General features: G+C 38.0%; 4 protein-coding genes across 4 annotated transcripts; 3 read left to right on the plus strand and 1 right to left on the minus strand.

Annotated features, from left to right (window-relative positions):
• Positions 1-2,371: 2,371 nt before the first annotated feature.
• On the plus strand, positions 2,372-7,032 carry LOAG_07314 (ribosomal protein S9 containing protein). The gene is made up of 9 exons (XM_020447394.1): positions 2,372-2,720; positions 2,817-2,988; positions 3,060-3,145; positions 3,229-3,304; positions 3,495-3,623; positions 3,828-3,988; positions 4,117-4,289; positions 4,437-4,515; positions 5,789-7,032. The coding sequence occupies exons 1-9, from the start codon at positions 2,389-2,391 to the stop codon at positions 5,799-5,801; spliced, it is 1,221 nt and encodes a 406-aa protein (XP_020302370.1). The 5' UTR covers positions 2,372-2,388; the 3' UTR covers positions 5,802-7,032.
• Positions 7,033-9,783: 2,751 nt separating this feature from the next.
• LOAG_07315 (hypothetical protein) lies at positions 9,784-10,461 on the plus strand (the record flags this gene model as incomplete). The annotated part of the gene is made up of 2 exons (XM_003142848.1): positions 9,784-10,027; positions 10,154-10,461. 2 exons carry the CDS (start codon positions 9,784-9,786, stop codon positions 10,459-10,461), a joined length of 552 nt encoding a protein of 183 aa, XP_003142896.1.
• Positions 10,462-10,855: 394 nt separating this feature from the next.
• Positions 10,856-13,586, plus strand: LOAG_07316 (hypothetical protein; the record flags this gene model as incomplete). The annotated part of the gene is made up of 7 exons (XM_003142849.2): positions 10,856-10,909; positions 11,393-11,731; positions 11,812-12,118; positions 12,369-12,556; positions 12,632-12,855; positions 12,952-13,145; positions 13,236-13,586. 7 exons carry the CDS (start codon positions 10,856-10,858, stop codon positions 13,418-13,420), a joined length of 1,491 nt encoding a protein of 496 aa, XP_003142897.1. The 3' UTR covers positions 13,421-13,586.
• A 1,042-nt stretch (positions 13,587-14,628) lies between these two features.
• On the minus strand, positions 14,629-15,061 carry LOAG_07317 (hypothetical protein; the record flags this gene model as incomplete). Its single annotated transcript, XM_003142850.1, has 2 exons — positions 14,629-14,830; positions 14,949-15,061. 2 exons carry the CDS (start codon positions 15,059-15,061, stop codon positions 14,629-14,631), a joined length of 315 nt encoding a protein of 104 aa, XP_003142898.1.
• Between the last annotated feature and the right edge of the window lie 256 nt (positions 15,062-15,317).

The following is a 15,317-nucleotide window of genomic DNA, read 5'->3' on the forward strand; positions in this document are numbered from 1 at the left end:
TACCCCTTGTCGGAGAAACCGAAATAGTTGTATCATAAAATCATTCATTCAAATAGATCGCATTTATATATTTTTTTCTCATGTTTAAAGTCATGAGTCAGCTATCTAATCTACTAAAAGTGCTTTTTCTGATGTTTTGTGCATATATGGTAACTAATTTGTAAAGGCTTTATCCCATGCAAAATCTTTTATACAATGGTGAGAAAGCTGTACATCAGATAAAACAATTTCTGCGCAATTTTTTCTAAAGAAAACTGTTCTTATATGTAAATTTTTCTTGAACCTGTGAGAATACTGTCAATATGTAATGATTGTTCCTTTTCACACATCCCATATATAAACCCTAAGAATCTCTAGCAAGAACCAATGTTAATTTTTCCCCGTCGCCACTCAACTCTACTCAATGCAATCCTGATTTATTTCCTCTCCGTTTACGAATCTTCACTTCAATATTTCTCCCGTTATTCTACGTTATTAAGTTGGACTTTATTCTACTATAATCGGAATTACTTCTAACCTGTTTTTATTGTACTTGTTATTTGAACAACAATAAAGGATAACTATTACACTCCTCGAACACATAACCAATCAATATTCAGTAAGTCATTTTTTTATAAAACATAATTGCTTTATTACTAACAAGGACAGTAATCTTCATCTTCTAATTCTCTTAATTTTTTTCCACGACACCCCTGTCACGGCTGTTATGATTTCTTTCCAAAACATTAGCTATTATGATGGAAGCAGTCTGCTAAATGCGCCTAACACATAGTGCATCAATAATATCATTAAGACGTAATCCATTAAATCCTTTCAGATAAAAACGATTGCATATTTCTTATGATATGCTCCTTGGTGCTGTTCAGATTTGTCTCAGTCTGAATTCGATGAAACCTCCCCTCGTAAACTTGAAGATTCAATCTTAATTGTGTATTCTTGAACTGCCCAGACCTTTCTAGGCGCAATTATTTCAGTTGTATCCCTTCATTTACTTTTTTTTTTGCTTCAGTCATCGAAATATTTCCCAATCTAATTAGAAAAAGAGGTTTTGACAGCAAGAGTTGTTAATGAATTCCAATTTCCTCTTCCTACATTTGATGATCTTCAATCACAACACCGCCGAAGACATTTCTTACAATGTATGAAGGCGTAATCCCACCAGTGAAATGTGAAGCTCATCAGTTCAAGATCTGAAAGTCAATTCATGTTAATTAATTATTACTGAAGTTGTCCCTGACTCTAATGATATGCAAGCAAAGGTACTTCACTAGGAAAGTACGGAAGCATTTCCCTTCGAGAACTGGTTTTAATCTTTAGCTCTTAGAATAAATTAAGACAAAATGATCAACCTTAATTTGATATAATAGTATTCAACAACAGCAGTACAACTGATGGCGTAAATATGATGATGACACGGGAGCTGATACAATAAAAATGTAATATAATGATAAAAGTTCCATCCATATGATATATCGGTAACATTCAGAATCGATATCAGTGATATTCAGTTTTGGTTTAAAATCTGCTTTATTGGTCTTTACTGAGCTATTGGGTTACGCTATTAAACTACATATATCAGTTAACATATGGGTAGATAAGCACTGGCAAACAGTATCCTCATTTTGTCGGAATTTTAATAAGAGCACCATTACTCAAAACCTATTGCCAAATACATCCACGCTTCAAAAATCTTCCCAACGCGAATCCGAAGAAAAGAATCATATGATCCGGATAAACTAATTAATGCCGTGAAAGGAGCAAGATGCTGAAATCAAAAATACTGGTTCAAGAGGTCACGAGAGGTCTTTCCGTATTTAGTTATGATATTTAGTTACCATCGCATGCAACACAAATATAAATTGGGATGGAATAATGGTCATACTTACACGGCGTGTAGCCGGCCAATTTTCAGTTTCCATCATCAATGGTTACATTTATTCCTCTTCATGAACACTTGGGAAGGGAAGCACTGGAATATTTATGCATTGATAATATTATTTTCTGACTCAAAAGGTCTGCCATAGTTGCGACAAATACCTCTATCTGTATTTATCCATTTGGCTGCGACTCCAGTGGGCCTGTACTTCTTAGGCTGAAAAACCAACCTGAGACTCAATTTCCGTCCAGAGCTTATTTCGTCCGGTCAAATGCGATGGCAACGGAAAAGTCGGTATTTCGCGGCTGAAAGGAAGATGACCAATGTAGTCGTTGTCTTCTAGAGTTGAGCTACTGAAATATTGCTGGGTTTCCCGCGTGGTCAGGTTGCTACGTATGTGGGATATATAGACAGGTCGAAATGTTAGGGTTCATTTTACGGTATATCATTTTCAGTTCTGTCGAAGTCGCAGATTTGCAAAATCTGTTTCTATATAAATTTCAGGAACCGGAATGTTCCCTGGGTTAATTCGACGAATATATCATCTTCGATTCCTAAGAATTAACACGAGGTACCAGAATTTAGTGACAGGAGAAACGAGAATAGTACCAGTCCCCAAGACAGTACTGCCCGATGATTATACTGTCGCAAGTGCTGATGATACCGATGTACCTCGACATCGTAAGAAAGTAATAAGTCGTGCATTGGAGGTTTATCTCAATGATACTGGAAAGCGAAATAAAATTATGGCCCGAGAAAAAGCAGAATTCGAGCTTGGGAAACGATATTTGGCCAATATGATGGGACTGGAACCGAGTAGCATCACCCAGGATGATATTGAAAAGTAAATCCAGACGGCTGCTTAATTTGCGCTAAAGGAGTATACTAAAATATCCAACTAACTTCAAACAGTATTTTGTATGGATGTGATATTATTCAGGGCAGTGGAGTATCTCTTTCCATCTGGTCTAACAAACAAGTTGGCATTACCGGTAATGAAGCCGCCCGAAGAAATTTTACCAGTGTTGCGTCAGATTGCATTTGATGATGAAGGCCGCCCAAAGGATTTACTATTTTTTACACTTGCGCCCAAGTTTTACCGACTTCTCTCGGTGGGTTTGTTTTCTTCCTTGAAAAAACGTAATCTGAGAAGGAATTGCGTAATGAATACTTCTTATTTTAGACTGTTGGTGCAAAGACGGAAGCATTATTGTGTCATCAACAGAAACAGGAAGTGGCCACAGAGGATGATCGGAAAACACATAAAATGTGTAGTTTGAACTTAATTTTAATACCGACCTGTGGATCAGTTCGTTTTTATGCATTATTCTTATTCATAATCTTTATTGTAGGGAATTATTGGGTACGGAATGGATTAGTCAACAAATGCTTTGTAATAAAATGGAAGAGAGAATTACGGATGAAATGGTCATTTTTGAAAATTTGGAACGAACCGTAATACTGGAAGCTATAATTTGTCATTGGTTTATGAATTGTTTTAAAAGCAATTGTTCAATTTAATAAGGCTAGTAAATGAGACTGCGAAGGAGCATAATTTGATAGAACAAAAGTTTTTTTTTGTTCGATTTATTATATCCATAATAATCATGCATTTCAGTATGCACATCTTATCATTTCGCTAGATTACATGATTTCCCTTCCTGGTGCTCATAAGGAGCAGGACTTCATTCTCGAATACAGAAAATCTGTGGCTGTTGGAGCTAAGGACGTTATTTTTGGTACAAAAGTAAGTTTAAAAATTAACGCAAGTAGAAGATGTGTGTATCAGATTATTTATATATATCAGAACCATAACACAAATGGGTTGAAGACTAATTTGTTGGATTAAATTGTTTTATGAGAAACACAACTGCGATATGATTTGAAATTCACTGTCTGGTGTTCAGGTAACAACGACTTAATAAGGAAACTTTTAATTTTTCGTATTTAGATACCACCCGTTCAGTTAGTGGAAGGTACCAATCGACGAATGGCGAAAGTGGAAGTTCGCTTGAAAGCATCGTTTGCTGAAGTCGAAGTACAAGACAAAGGAAATGGCGAATATACGGTAGACGGATATGGCCTCGATGTATTTCGATCTTTACAAGCTAGGTAATATTCCATGCTTATTTATAATTCTCAAATCTCGAGAAGTTTCTCTTGTTATTTTCTTTAAAAGCAGTAGCTACAGAATTTTAAAATAGTTTCTTGCCGAGTACGAAATTAGTTCTGTTTTTCAGGGAAATATTCTTGGCACCACTGATAGTGACAGATTTGCTGGGAAAACTGGATATCAGAGGTAAAATTACAGATGGTCCCGGCGGTGCTTCTGTCATACCTAGAATCATACGACATGGTGCTTCATTATGTATTGCTGCGCTATTTCCTGAACATTTCGACAAGCTCCGTATTGGTATCTTCTTTCATTATCAGAGGGTTGGTAAATAAAGGAATCCCACATATCACCAAGTGGACACTCTTTGAGTCTATCTTGTTAAATTTTAACGACAATGCAGATATACTTGCGAATTGATTCAATAAATTAAGATTCAACTTATAGCTGGTCTACTGACATCTGATCCAAGAAAGCGTGAACGATACAAGATCAACCAAAAGGGTGCTCGAGCCAAATGGATTTGGTATCTTTTCATTTTCCATGCTTTCTCATCGCACTCTATCCATAGATAAATGTGTGTGGTTATCTGCCAAGGTTGACTGGTTTTAATGAAGTACTTTTGGCCTTTTAAGAGTCTTTCTTTTGCTGTGTTTTGATGTTTGACCGTACTTTGATGATATAACTGCAACGTTCGAGTACATCATAGTAGCTCTGAAACTCAATAGACGCTTCCTTGAAGGCAACGGTCTACGCTTCTAATTCCTTAAAATTATTCTTGTTCCTATTGAATAAATTCTATTGTAATTTTTATCGATAATGGTAAGCCCTGAAAGTATTTTGTCTTACATCGATAGAATTTAAACTTAGTAAGTAAATATTGGGCTTGCTTATGACACTATTTCGTTGAAAAGTTGCACTTCATTAGCTTTCATTAAATGAAACTTCATTATTTGTAAATCAGATATCGTCAAACTTGGTGTTTTTGAAAAGCGGCAAAATTGATTTTACTTTCTGTACTGCACTGCGGAATTTTGGAGTGGAAAATTCTCAGTTTTTTAATGATAATTATTTTTATGAAATCCCGAATATCGCTCGTATATCAGGTTTCAGTATGTAATCACATTTAGTGAGTGGATGCATTTCGGAATGAACTAGTTTTGAAAATTTCTCTCGCATTCGTTTAGGAATGTCAAAAAAGAAGTTATAGGACTAAAAGATGTGCTGATTAGTTGAACTAGGCTAAAACTAAAATATTTCCAATAACTTATATGCAAAGGCAGTTGTGCAGTTACTGAACTCACCATTTAATAATTTTTCCCGAAAATTCGCTAATCCGTCGAAATGATCTATTATGCAGAAGGAGTGAGGATCATTTCTGTCGTATCTTTCGTGAGATATTTCCATAACTAAGTTGACATTTGGGTAAGACGAGCTGAAAATTGCGATATCGTAATGGAATTTCTGTTTTTCTATGGTACGATCAAAGGTGTGGACCATAGTTAATGATGATCATACATCATATTCTTTGCATATATTATATTGGCCATATTGCGTATGGGGAGTTTTGCAGCCCTCGAGATAGCAGATGGAAAAATTTTCAAAAAAAGACGCTAATAATAAAGTGCATGACCTCCACAAATCAAGTTTTTTAACAGTGCAACCGATTGATTGCTTCACGTCTACACATGAAGATTGAATTCCACATTAAATGAAGATTTGTTGAATTGCTTTTTCAAGTGCTAATTCAATTGCCATGCCAGCGGTTACTGATTTATACTGATCCATAACTGTTGCAGGAAAAAGCGGTAATCAAATGGACGTGTTTTCGAATATATAACTGCAAGTGAAGATAATTGGAACAACCTTCTGGCATTATTTGATGAAGCTTTCGAAAGTTTTCATTTTAATGATTAAAGAAAACTTTAGTTAAGGGAGTAAGAGAGGTTATGAGAGGGGTTGCAGATTGAGCTTCTGATTAGGTGGGTTAGATGGGAAAGAGATGACCTAGGGGTTTACAAGGTAGAGATGGGGAAAATAAAAGCTTGGAAGTCTGTAATGTTGATAGTATATGGTTGGAATATTCTCAAAAATTCTCTTCTCTGGCCGACTAAAGAAACAAAAGAAGGCTAGCAGCTACCCTTCCCTTTTTCCGTGGGCGTGTGTGTGTATGTTTATAGTGGGTGATGGCCTGTGGAGGGTGCCCCGTGGTGACACCTCGTGCAAGGCACCAACACAACGCTCAAGGAGCAGTCTAAACTGATTTTTCGTCTCTCTCTCCTCCAAGGTATCACTGTAACTGTTGCTGTAGCTGTACATCTTCTTGAGCGAATACAGCTGCAGTTAGGTTGAACGACGACGGATCGAGCCGATCAGCGCACGTCTCCCATTTGAAATTAAGTGCATATCCTTTCTTCTAATCATCGCCACCTCTTCCATCCAGTCCTCTTGTAATAACTGGAAACGAGCGGTACCTCCTGGTACCAATTCATCATGTGTTGCTATGTATCTGTCTTCCTGTCATTATGTATGTGCCTGTGAATTTCTTCGTTGTGACGTTGAAATGTGGATGCATCCACGAGCAAATTCCTTAATGTTGCGATCAGTGTTTTCAGAAGCACTGGAAAAATTTTTTTATTTTTGTGCTTTTTTTTTGCGGCATATTATTAGGCTGACTGGTCTTTCGGAAAATTGGGGGTAGGGAGATTGACAAGGAAGTAGGTTAAGCATGGCGCCTTACACCCTCTGTTGGTTGCATTTGTTTCTTGACTTCTCATTTAATCCAGTCCTTCTCGATTTCTTTGTGCTATTGGATTCCTGATCTATAATTTCACATCTAAGTGTACTAGGTACATTTCTCGATTAGGCTTATCTTTGAAATTAAGGATACAATTACCCATCCCTCGCTCTCGCTTATCATCGCAATTCTAGAGGGCTCACCAACAAACACTGCTGCGGTATCTTACCCTCTCGCATTTTCTATATATATGTTGTTTGATGTGATTATTCACCTGCTTTTCTTCTGCTATAATAAAATGACCAGATGCATCCAGTGTTATTTGATTACAGTTTATAATGGGAACATGGGAATAAACCTTGAGAGTACTTATGGAGGACAAACTTACAGAAGGGAACATAGTTTGTGTGATATGTGGAATGGTTAGTTTTTTTCTGGTCCATTGTAATATGCAAGATAGTCCTGTTAAAGAAGTTCCCATTATGTTGAAAGGCTAGCAAGGTGTTGGTGAATTTGGTGTTTCGAGAGTTTTCCAATGGACTTCACTTTAATCACTTAACTTAGATTGCACTACCAGATCTGATGCCCGAACTGATCAGTCCATAACTCTTTCTGGATAATTTGTTGCCAATGGGCTGCCATGTTCATTTATAGCATTCATTTATAGCATCGGGCAGGAAAGATTTTGTGATATCTTTATGATGCCTTTCCCTCTGAATGTTTTACACCGTGCATTCATTTCCGGATGGGGAACCGGCAAAGTTGTTGACTAATATTCCAGTTGTAATTAATATGCTACGATTTAATGCGCATACTGATTTGTTTTTCTCATCGGTGTAAGACCTCAGTAAGTGAATCATAACGATGAAATTGAAAAGGTTTAGTTAAAAGCTCCAGATCATCTGATCCCAGTTACCCTTGCCTAGTTCCCTTCGATATTTTGAAGGTTTAACCATCAATTATTTTTGCATAAAGCAAATGCTTTAGGTGCTGATACAGCCTTGAAATTGCATGAACTGAATACAGAATGCAGAGTATTTGTTGAAGGTCATGGTTCAGCGCAATGTGCATCGTGCTGCCTTTCGTGCAACAATCATCCGATCAAAAGGTGCATTTCAAGCACGGCCTGTCCAGTGGTGGGGTGTGTCAACAATAATATTTGTCCACACTGACTGTGTTCTTATTCTTATTACTCATTTTATCCTGTTAAATGATGCATTTGCAATGATTAGCGAAAGCAGCAAGCAATTCTTTGATATTTGAATCAATAAGCCCAGTTAAATATGTTCAGTCAAAAACTGATAGCTTCACCCGCTGTGTTGGTGAGGACTGCTTTAGGAGCAGAACTTTTTGGTTCCTTCCTCCATCATTTCGGTTTTTTATTACCTTCCTCTCCTCTCATTGGAAGGAGAACAATCCACTCGTCGATTCTTATTGCTACCATCAGACTAACCATAATTATCCTTCAAACTTTCATCTCGATATGAAATGGTCACCTATCCAGTGGCAAGCGTATGACGCTTTAATGTTGTAACCTTCACATGCAGAATTCGTCAAATCATTGCTTAAGTGTAATATTGCTACTTCATCAGTTCATCAGTATAATTTCACAGTTTTGTTCAACCTATTCTCTTCCTGATATCCTTGAACCTCACTGATACACTAGTTTATTTCCTTAGGTATAATTCTTATATTCAAGATTAGTCAAGAATTTTGAGCTTATATATGGAACTGTCATTCATCAGTTAACTTGTCATTAGTAACAAATGCTGAGGGCATCTTTTTTTGGCCTTAGAAATTATCGTGTCCTGTGTCATTGACCTTCTTTACACGAACACTTATATCGCAAACACCAGGAGAAGGCTTTTGAACTGTTAATCAGTTGAACAGTACTGTTTCACTCTGCCAGGCCTTTTAGTTTCTCCAATTTCTTTTTTGGCTCGTGTAAGTAAATAAGATATTTGGCACGTAGTCATACTCAAAGTGCAGTAGTAAGTATAGCAATCCAATGTTAATGAAATCTTGGTTTTCACTTCAAAATGTGCTTTTATTGATCAAAGTTCGTAGTATGCATGCACAGTGGAGGTCACGGTGCCCTTTTCTTCCCATCAACTTGAGAACATTCAGCGCTTCTTGATTGTTGCTTTCAACCTCACTGTCGCTGTTCCATTCCTTCTTCCTGTGTTTTGTTTGACCTTCGTACATATCCTAATTGATTTACCGCTTTAGAAGCTAGCAATAACATTTAACGCACCCTGAGACATCGACCATGATATCTACAACTATTAGTCGACAAAAATTGAACTGGTAAGGTATTTTGTTTTTCAATCGTAGTAGTTTATCATGGTCTCCAGCTTTCATTTAAAACAAGCTAATGACCGTGAATTAATTAAGCTTGATCATTTTGAATCTACTTCATACTTTATGTATTATCCAGATTAATCCTAAGATCCACATTGTTTTTTTTTTTTTTTGTCTCCTTCATCCTTCATTTTAGCATATTAGATAGGGGTCAAGCCTGATTAGCGATGGAAATTAGACATCGATTGTCAGTTTAACCATTTATTATTATAAGTAACAACTTTGGGATATCATTGATTTCATTTTTACAATTAATTACTATTTGTTTAAGCTTTCCATCACAGTATATCAATGCGTATATATGTATATATATATATATATATCTGGGGAGACTGATAGATACTTCCTACTACAAGACTTGTCATTAGCAATTAAGAGGCAATAAATGATACGTAGGAAGTACCGCAGCACTATTTATGTCATCATCTCGGAAACAGCAGTCGTTTACATCTTCCGAATGAGTAGCACAGTAAAACAGGCGACGATTTTGCTGAATTTTTTGGATGGATGCTTTTTTTTTTTCTGGAGATGCTGGCAACCACGGACTAGATGAAAAGAAACGGTGCTGGTCCCCGGCTGACGATCACAGCACAAGTAATAATAACATTAATAACAATAATAAAAGTGGCAATAAGGAGTATTTTGTCTTGGGAGGGAATGTCTGTAGGGAAAAGGGATAAATGACCGTGATGACCGATGTTGTGCCAGCCGGGGACCGACGTGGGTCTCATCCTACTCCGTACTACCCTGTACCATAACATACCATTCCCATATCATACCAGCCGTAGCAGGAATCAGCAGAACAGGAAGTTATTGCTAGCGTCTCACAGCTCATCATGGACGACGAGAATGAAGAAACATGGCAATCAGAAAATCCAAACATTCTTTTCTTCCTTACCTTCTGGTCTCTGCTTAAACTCAATGTGTTCCTTGGGCGTTGGTTATTGTGCTTTCTCGGCGTGAACATAATTGTCATATGCTGTTTTTACCACAATGTTACAAGCCATTTAGAGATCTCGAAAAGAGGAAAGGGAGCTCAGTGTCACTTGAAGGAGTGTCATCTAAGGTACATCAGCTCTGGAATTATTGGTAGTGCATACGAGTGTCATGGCCGTGGGTTGCTTCAATCAGCTGTCGATGTTACCTGGAGAGGACAAGATCTCTTTTTGGGGTACTAACAGCTCACCCTCACCGCCGAACACCTCCGGCCTATTTCATTCTTGCTGGTCACCCATTCCTAATGCATCCGAGTGTTTGCCGTCACCCTGGCATTCCGTCTACAGTTGGATTAGCGGCACAGAACAGGCAAGTCTTAATTTTTCCAACGCTAATTGGAGACATTCTCTAAGTATAGTCTTGAACCCCGAGGAATGAGTTTCTGAACTTTGCCAGTCAAGAAAGTGATTTTTCTAAAAATAAAATACTCGGAATTGTCATGAGTATACAATACATCGTCATTCATGCGAGCTCCATCTGAAAGGAGGTTTCTGTCCAATTTTCTATTCATCACCAGTAGTAATTGCTTGTGAGGGAGAGTTAGCAGCTGGTCAACGAAAACACTAAATAGCCCTCAACCGCAACTTGGTTTCTACATTTACGTTTATCCATGGGATTTTTCTTTTGAGCAGAAATTGCCAGACATATTTATCAAGTTTCATTTGTCTAAAGGTATGCATATTGTCGCCATTTCATAGCCAAAAACTACCTCGAACTCTGTATTTTTAATAATATCAAAATTTGCCTCACCATGAAGATTTCAAATCGGAAAATGGATGACCGATCAGATATACTATTTTGCGCCGTTTTCATAAGTGTCGTTAAAGTTTGTTTCGTAATCAAATGTGTTCGCTTTTTTTCCGACTTTTGTGTAGCATACATGAAGTTCCTAAAAGTGCAACCCAAGAATGTGTCATTAATGTGTGAATAATAGCTACAACTGTTTAACAATAAACATCAAATTGTTTGAAGAATAATGCTTTTCTTTTCCAATTTCTGCAGAGTGCGATTTGTGCCCTTCTGTTCCCCTTAAAAATACAGTATTGTTCTCGACACTCTCCGTAAATACTTTTATCTAAGATTCGGAAAAGTGGAATGAAACAGTTATTTAGGAATTGAAACCAGGAAAATTAGAGCACGCACCCTGATTCTGAGTAGGCTTTGCAAGTTTATTTAAATGAAGATCCAACAAAAGTTACTTGTTGGAGGTGGTTTTGGATGGCATTACCCACGCACTGATTTTCTTTTTCATATATGTAAGAAGTGCCGATGAACATTTCATCTGAACTTGAATCAGTGCAACTTTCAGGATAATGCCAGTAGTGATCGTACCGAGAGTTCACATTCAGAATCAGATCTACAGACTTCCCCAGTGGAGTCACAAAAATCACCCACACGCTTCTATTATGCAAACATGTGGAGGAAATCAACGGGGGAACCTCGTCAGATGGCGGAAACAATTCCCACATTCTCGTGTCCTCCTCAACCAACTTCCTCATCTTCATCATTTGTAATAGAACAGAGCGTACCTCGGACAGTTCCATGTGCTCCAACACCACCTCAGCCATATCCCACTAGTGGTATGGTACTTTCTTCAGCACAAACTATGCCTTTTTTTAATGGCGAGAAGGAATACGATCTTATTCAGGTACTATCTGATATCTTGCCTTTTCTCTATGAAGTGATTCTGCCTTCTTCCCAATTAAACCTTTGCGTGTCACGTTTCAGGAGCTGCTAAAGCTGAACATCGAAGGTTGTGTTGGGTCAGGATCCGGAATCGGCACACTAAGCCATACTTCACCAAATATTACAGCACTGCATGCAAGGTTACAAGATGTGAAACTGGACAAAGAATCACTTCCAGTGAGAACTCCCGCGAAATTCCCCGCTGTATGCGAGACAGGTATCAACCAGCGCACACCTAGTACATTACCACTCAAACAGCAGTCAAGCCAGCTATATCCCAATTACCAGCAACAACTGGATTTATTAAATTGTTGGACATCGACGATGCCTGTACATCAAGTATCTACTGGTAAGCATTCCAGTATCACGCAAAGTTGAAGTCTAAGTGTGTTCACGTAAATCTTGCATACTCTACCGGCAATAATTTGTTGTACTACATGGCTGTTACAGAACGAAACAGTTCCAGCGTGTTACATACATTGCCGCTTTTTACGTATACCTAAGTTTGAAGATATACGAGGAGAACAAGGGGAAAGATTGCTTTAGAATGACATCTCTAGAGAGAGTCGAACTGCATACCATCTTTTCTTTTTTTTCAGTGATGCCTCGTCCCGTAGTTGGCCAGAATGCAATATTGAAGAGGGAATCGTCGGTAAGGGACGATGGAGAGTTGGGCCCTATTGTGACGGAAATGTTACGACAGCAGGCATTGTACGAACATTTATGTGGTACTTACCTTTGTGGACAGTCACCACTACCACCAATATTTAAGCCATACATTCCACCGGTAAGTACCACTTCATATTCTGTTATTCCACACTTTTTTTGAATGATACAATAAAGAATGTATAATGTTGTTCAGCTGAGATCGTACCATCGTGGTTCAGCGTCTGCGCTGGAGTTACATCTACGATTGGAAGAGTGTACCGAGCAGTACCGTCAATTGGAGAAAGAACGTAAGAAGACGGAAGCGGAACTGGCTCGACATAACCTAGGTAAGAGGATATCCTCAGCCAACAACATGCCTATTCCTCGTCTCGTCCAAGTGCCCTCCAGAATCGATCGTCTCATTGTTGATTTCTTCAGGTATCTCCTTCATTTTTCAGTTCATGAATTTGAAACAGTTGAGATCTTCCGACTTGCCATGAGATTCTTTCATCACTCGAACAACATTTTTTACAGGGAGCATGCACGCGTTGTAACCTTATTGACGAAAATGGAGCAGCTTCGGGAAGCGCCATTACCACTTGCGGTTCACAATGCATTACGGGAATTGCACGATGCGATTAAAGTACTGCAGCAATGTCGAATTAACGAAAGGCATGCTATATTGCAGCGTCTTCGTGGTGAAATAATTCGATTTAATGAAGATCTGGGTAGGTTGTTAATTAATTAGTAATTAACACAATCCGTCCATATATTCCTTTGTGGAAATACTGTAAAATGATATGAAAATTCGGTTGCAGAGACAAACACTTTAACGGCAGCTCTGACAAATATATGCAAAGCAGTGGTGAGGGCTCGAGCAGCAAACTGGTGTTCCCTGATGTGGACTATTGGTGTGGACGCTGATAGCGAGAAACATATAGATCGAATCCTTAGTGCTGACTTCCAGATAGCTCCTCCCGAAATCAAGCATCGTCCTGTTTAGGTCTTCCAGAAGGTTGTGTAAGCCTGACTTATCAGATATTATTATCAAGCTTGGTCCAACAGCAACATTATTGTAGCATCTTCCACTTTCATAGAAAATCCTGTACTTCAGCATTCTAGCAGTCACTTGTTCTAGTTATTGTTGGCTGTTTGTCTTGTTATCAGCCTTTTTGCTTTCTCTTCATTTGGTTTAAGCATGTAAATTCTGTATCATGCGTGCACGTACTCGAGATTATCGGGACGATGGCCTATTATCATTGTAATTAATTATTTCTTCATTAGTTTTGGGATCGTGCGAGAGCGAGATTAGTCTTCCGTATATCCCTTTTCTATAATAGATTTGGTGTTATGCTCCACTTTCCACAGTGTCTTTCAAAAGCTTCACTTTTTCAAATATTTACAGTTTGCGTCAAAATCAGTTGTGAGATTCATATGTGCAGCTTTTGCATAGCATCAGAATAATTATTCATCATCCAAAGGGATTATCGAAATGTCGCCCCCCAATAGAGAGAGTACCACATGCACTCTTACCACCCAGTAAAACAGTATTACCTGTGCTTGCATATTTCATATTGGTAATGAATAACATCGTACTCGTATGATAGGAGGCGTCTTGTGCTCTTTAGACTTTATTCATTTAGAATAATACTTTTTCCTTACGAGCGATGGCGTCTTGTGGTAGAATGCTCATTTGAAATAAAAAGTTTGAAGTGAGAGGGCAGTCAGAGCTTAGGCAGGGATGTTCTCGAAGTACGGCGTTTTTTAACGAAATGAATGAATAACTGGAGAGATGATGAGAAAGTATTCGCTCGTGGGGATATATGAAGTAATTAAGTTAGCTGACGTAGTACTATTTACTTAATTGTATTTGTTGTACATCTTACAAATAATATTTGGAAAGTTGGTGCCCTTGATACCAAACTCATTTGGGACCATACAGTTCTTCCATCTGTCCTTTGTATGTATTCATTGTACATTTCTTTCCTTATTTTCTCGCCCTAACTGTTTGGTACAGAGATTTGTGAACATGATGATAGATCACTTGTCTTGTTCCGGGTATTTCTATGCAGCTTCCTTTCTCCAGCAATTTCTTGACATCCTTCGAATTATAGTTGAGGAACGCGTCAGTTTAATTCCTAAAAGTGATGAACTTACCATACTGCGGCACTCATATATTCCATATCCATAACAAGTGACACTACTTATTGGTTACAAAAGGTGTTTCACGAAATTCCTGTACATCTCGCCCTCATAACTAATTGCTGAAGGAGGACGATCCACACAATAAAGCACCTGACGGGTTTTATAGAGAACTCGTGAATAGTATTCCCACCAGGATAACATCGTGATTCCAATGCTCATTTGTGCCGGATTCCGAATTACCATATAATACTCACTGTCCACTGATACGCTGGAATCTCTGCAGTTTTCCCTTAAGAACTGCCTTTATGTAATAATTGTTTGTGTCAGCCCAATTCCTTCAGTATTTATTCCGAACAAATTATTGGATTGTTTTTCGACAAATTAACCTAGAATCAAGTTTGGAAACACTATCATAAGCAAACATGTTCACGCCGTCTTCTTTCCCGTCATTTGAATGTGAAAAAGTAGAGACCTCTGAATGCAATATAATACTCTCCATACATGCCTCTGTGTAAAAAACTGCTTCATCAGCTCAGTTACTTACGTTAAATATATAAAGTTGAATACATGAATCATGGTTCCCCTTGGAAGTAAAATCAATCTTGCCACTATTCAACGTCCAAAATTTTTTAATACGTTTTCCTAATTTTGAAGATCATAGATGAACAAGATTCAGATCATATAATGGAAAATACACAACCAATCATAGCAGAAAAGTGTAGGATTCCGTGGATGGGGCTAGTAGCGATGGATCC

The sequence above is a fragment of the Loa loa genome (assembly GCF_000183805.2).
Source record: "Loa loa unplaced genomic scaffold supercont3.15, whole genome shotgun sequence".
Lineage (NCBI taxonomy): Eukaryota > Metazoa > Nematoda > Chromadorea > Rhabditida > Onchocercidae > Loa > Loa loa.

Coding starts and splice junctions, on each gene's coding strand:
- LOAG_07314 (XM_020447394.1), top strand. CDS start 2,389: ATGTTCCCTGGGTTAATTCGACGAATATATCATCTTCGATTCCTAAGA. Junction 3,989..4,116: donor TTTCGATCTTTACAAGCTAG/GTAATATTCCAT, acceptor TCTGTTTTTCAG/GGAAATATTCTTGGCACCAC. Junction 4,290..4,436: donor TTTCGACAAGCTCCGTATTG/GTATCTTCTTTC, acceptor TTCAACTTATAG/CTGGTCTACTGACATCTGAT.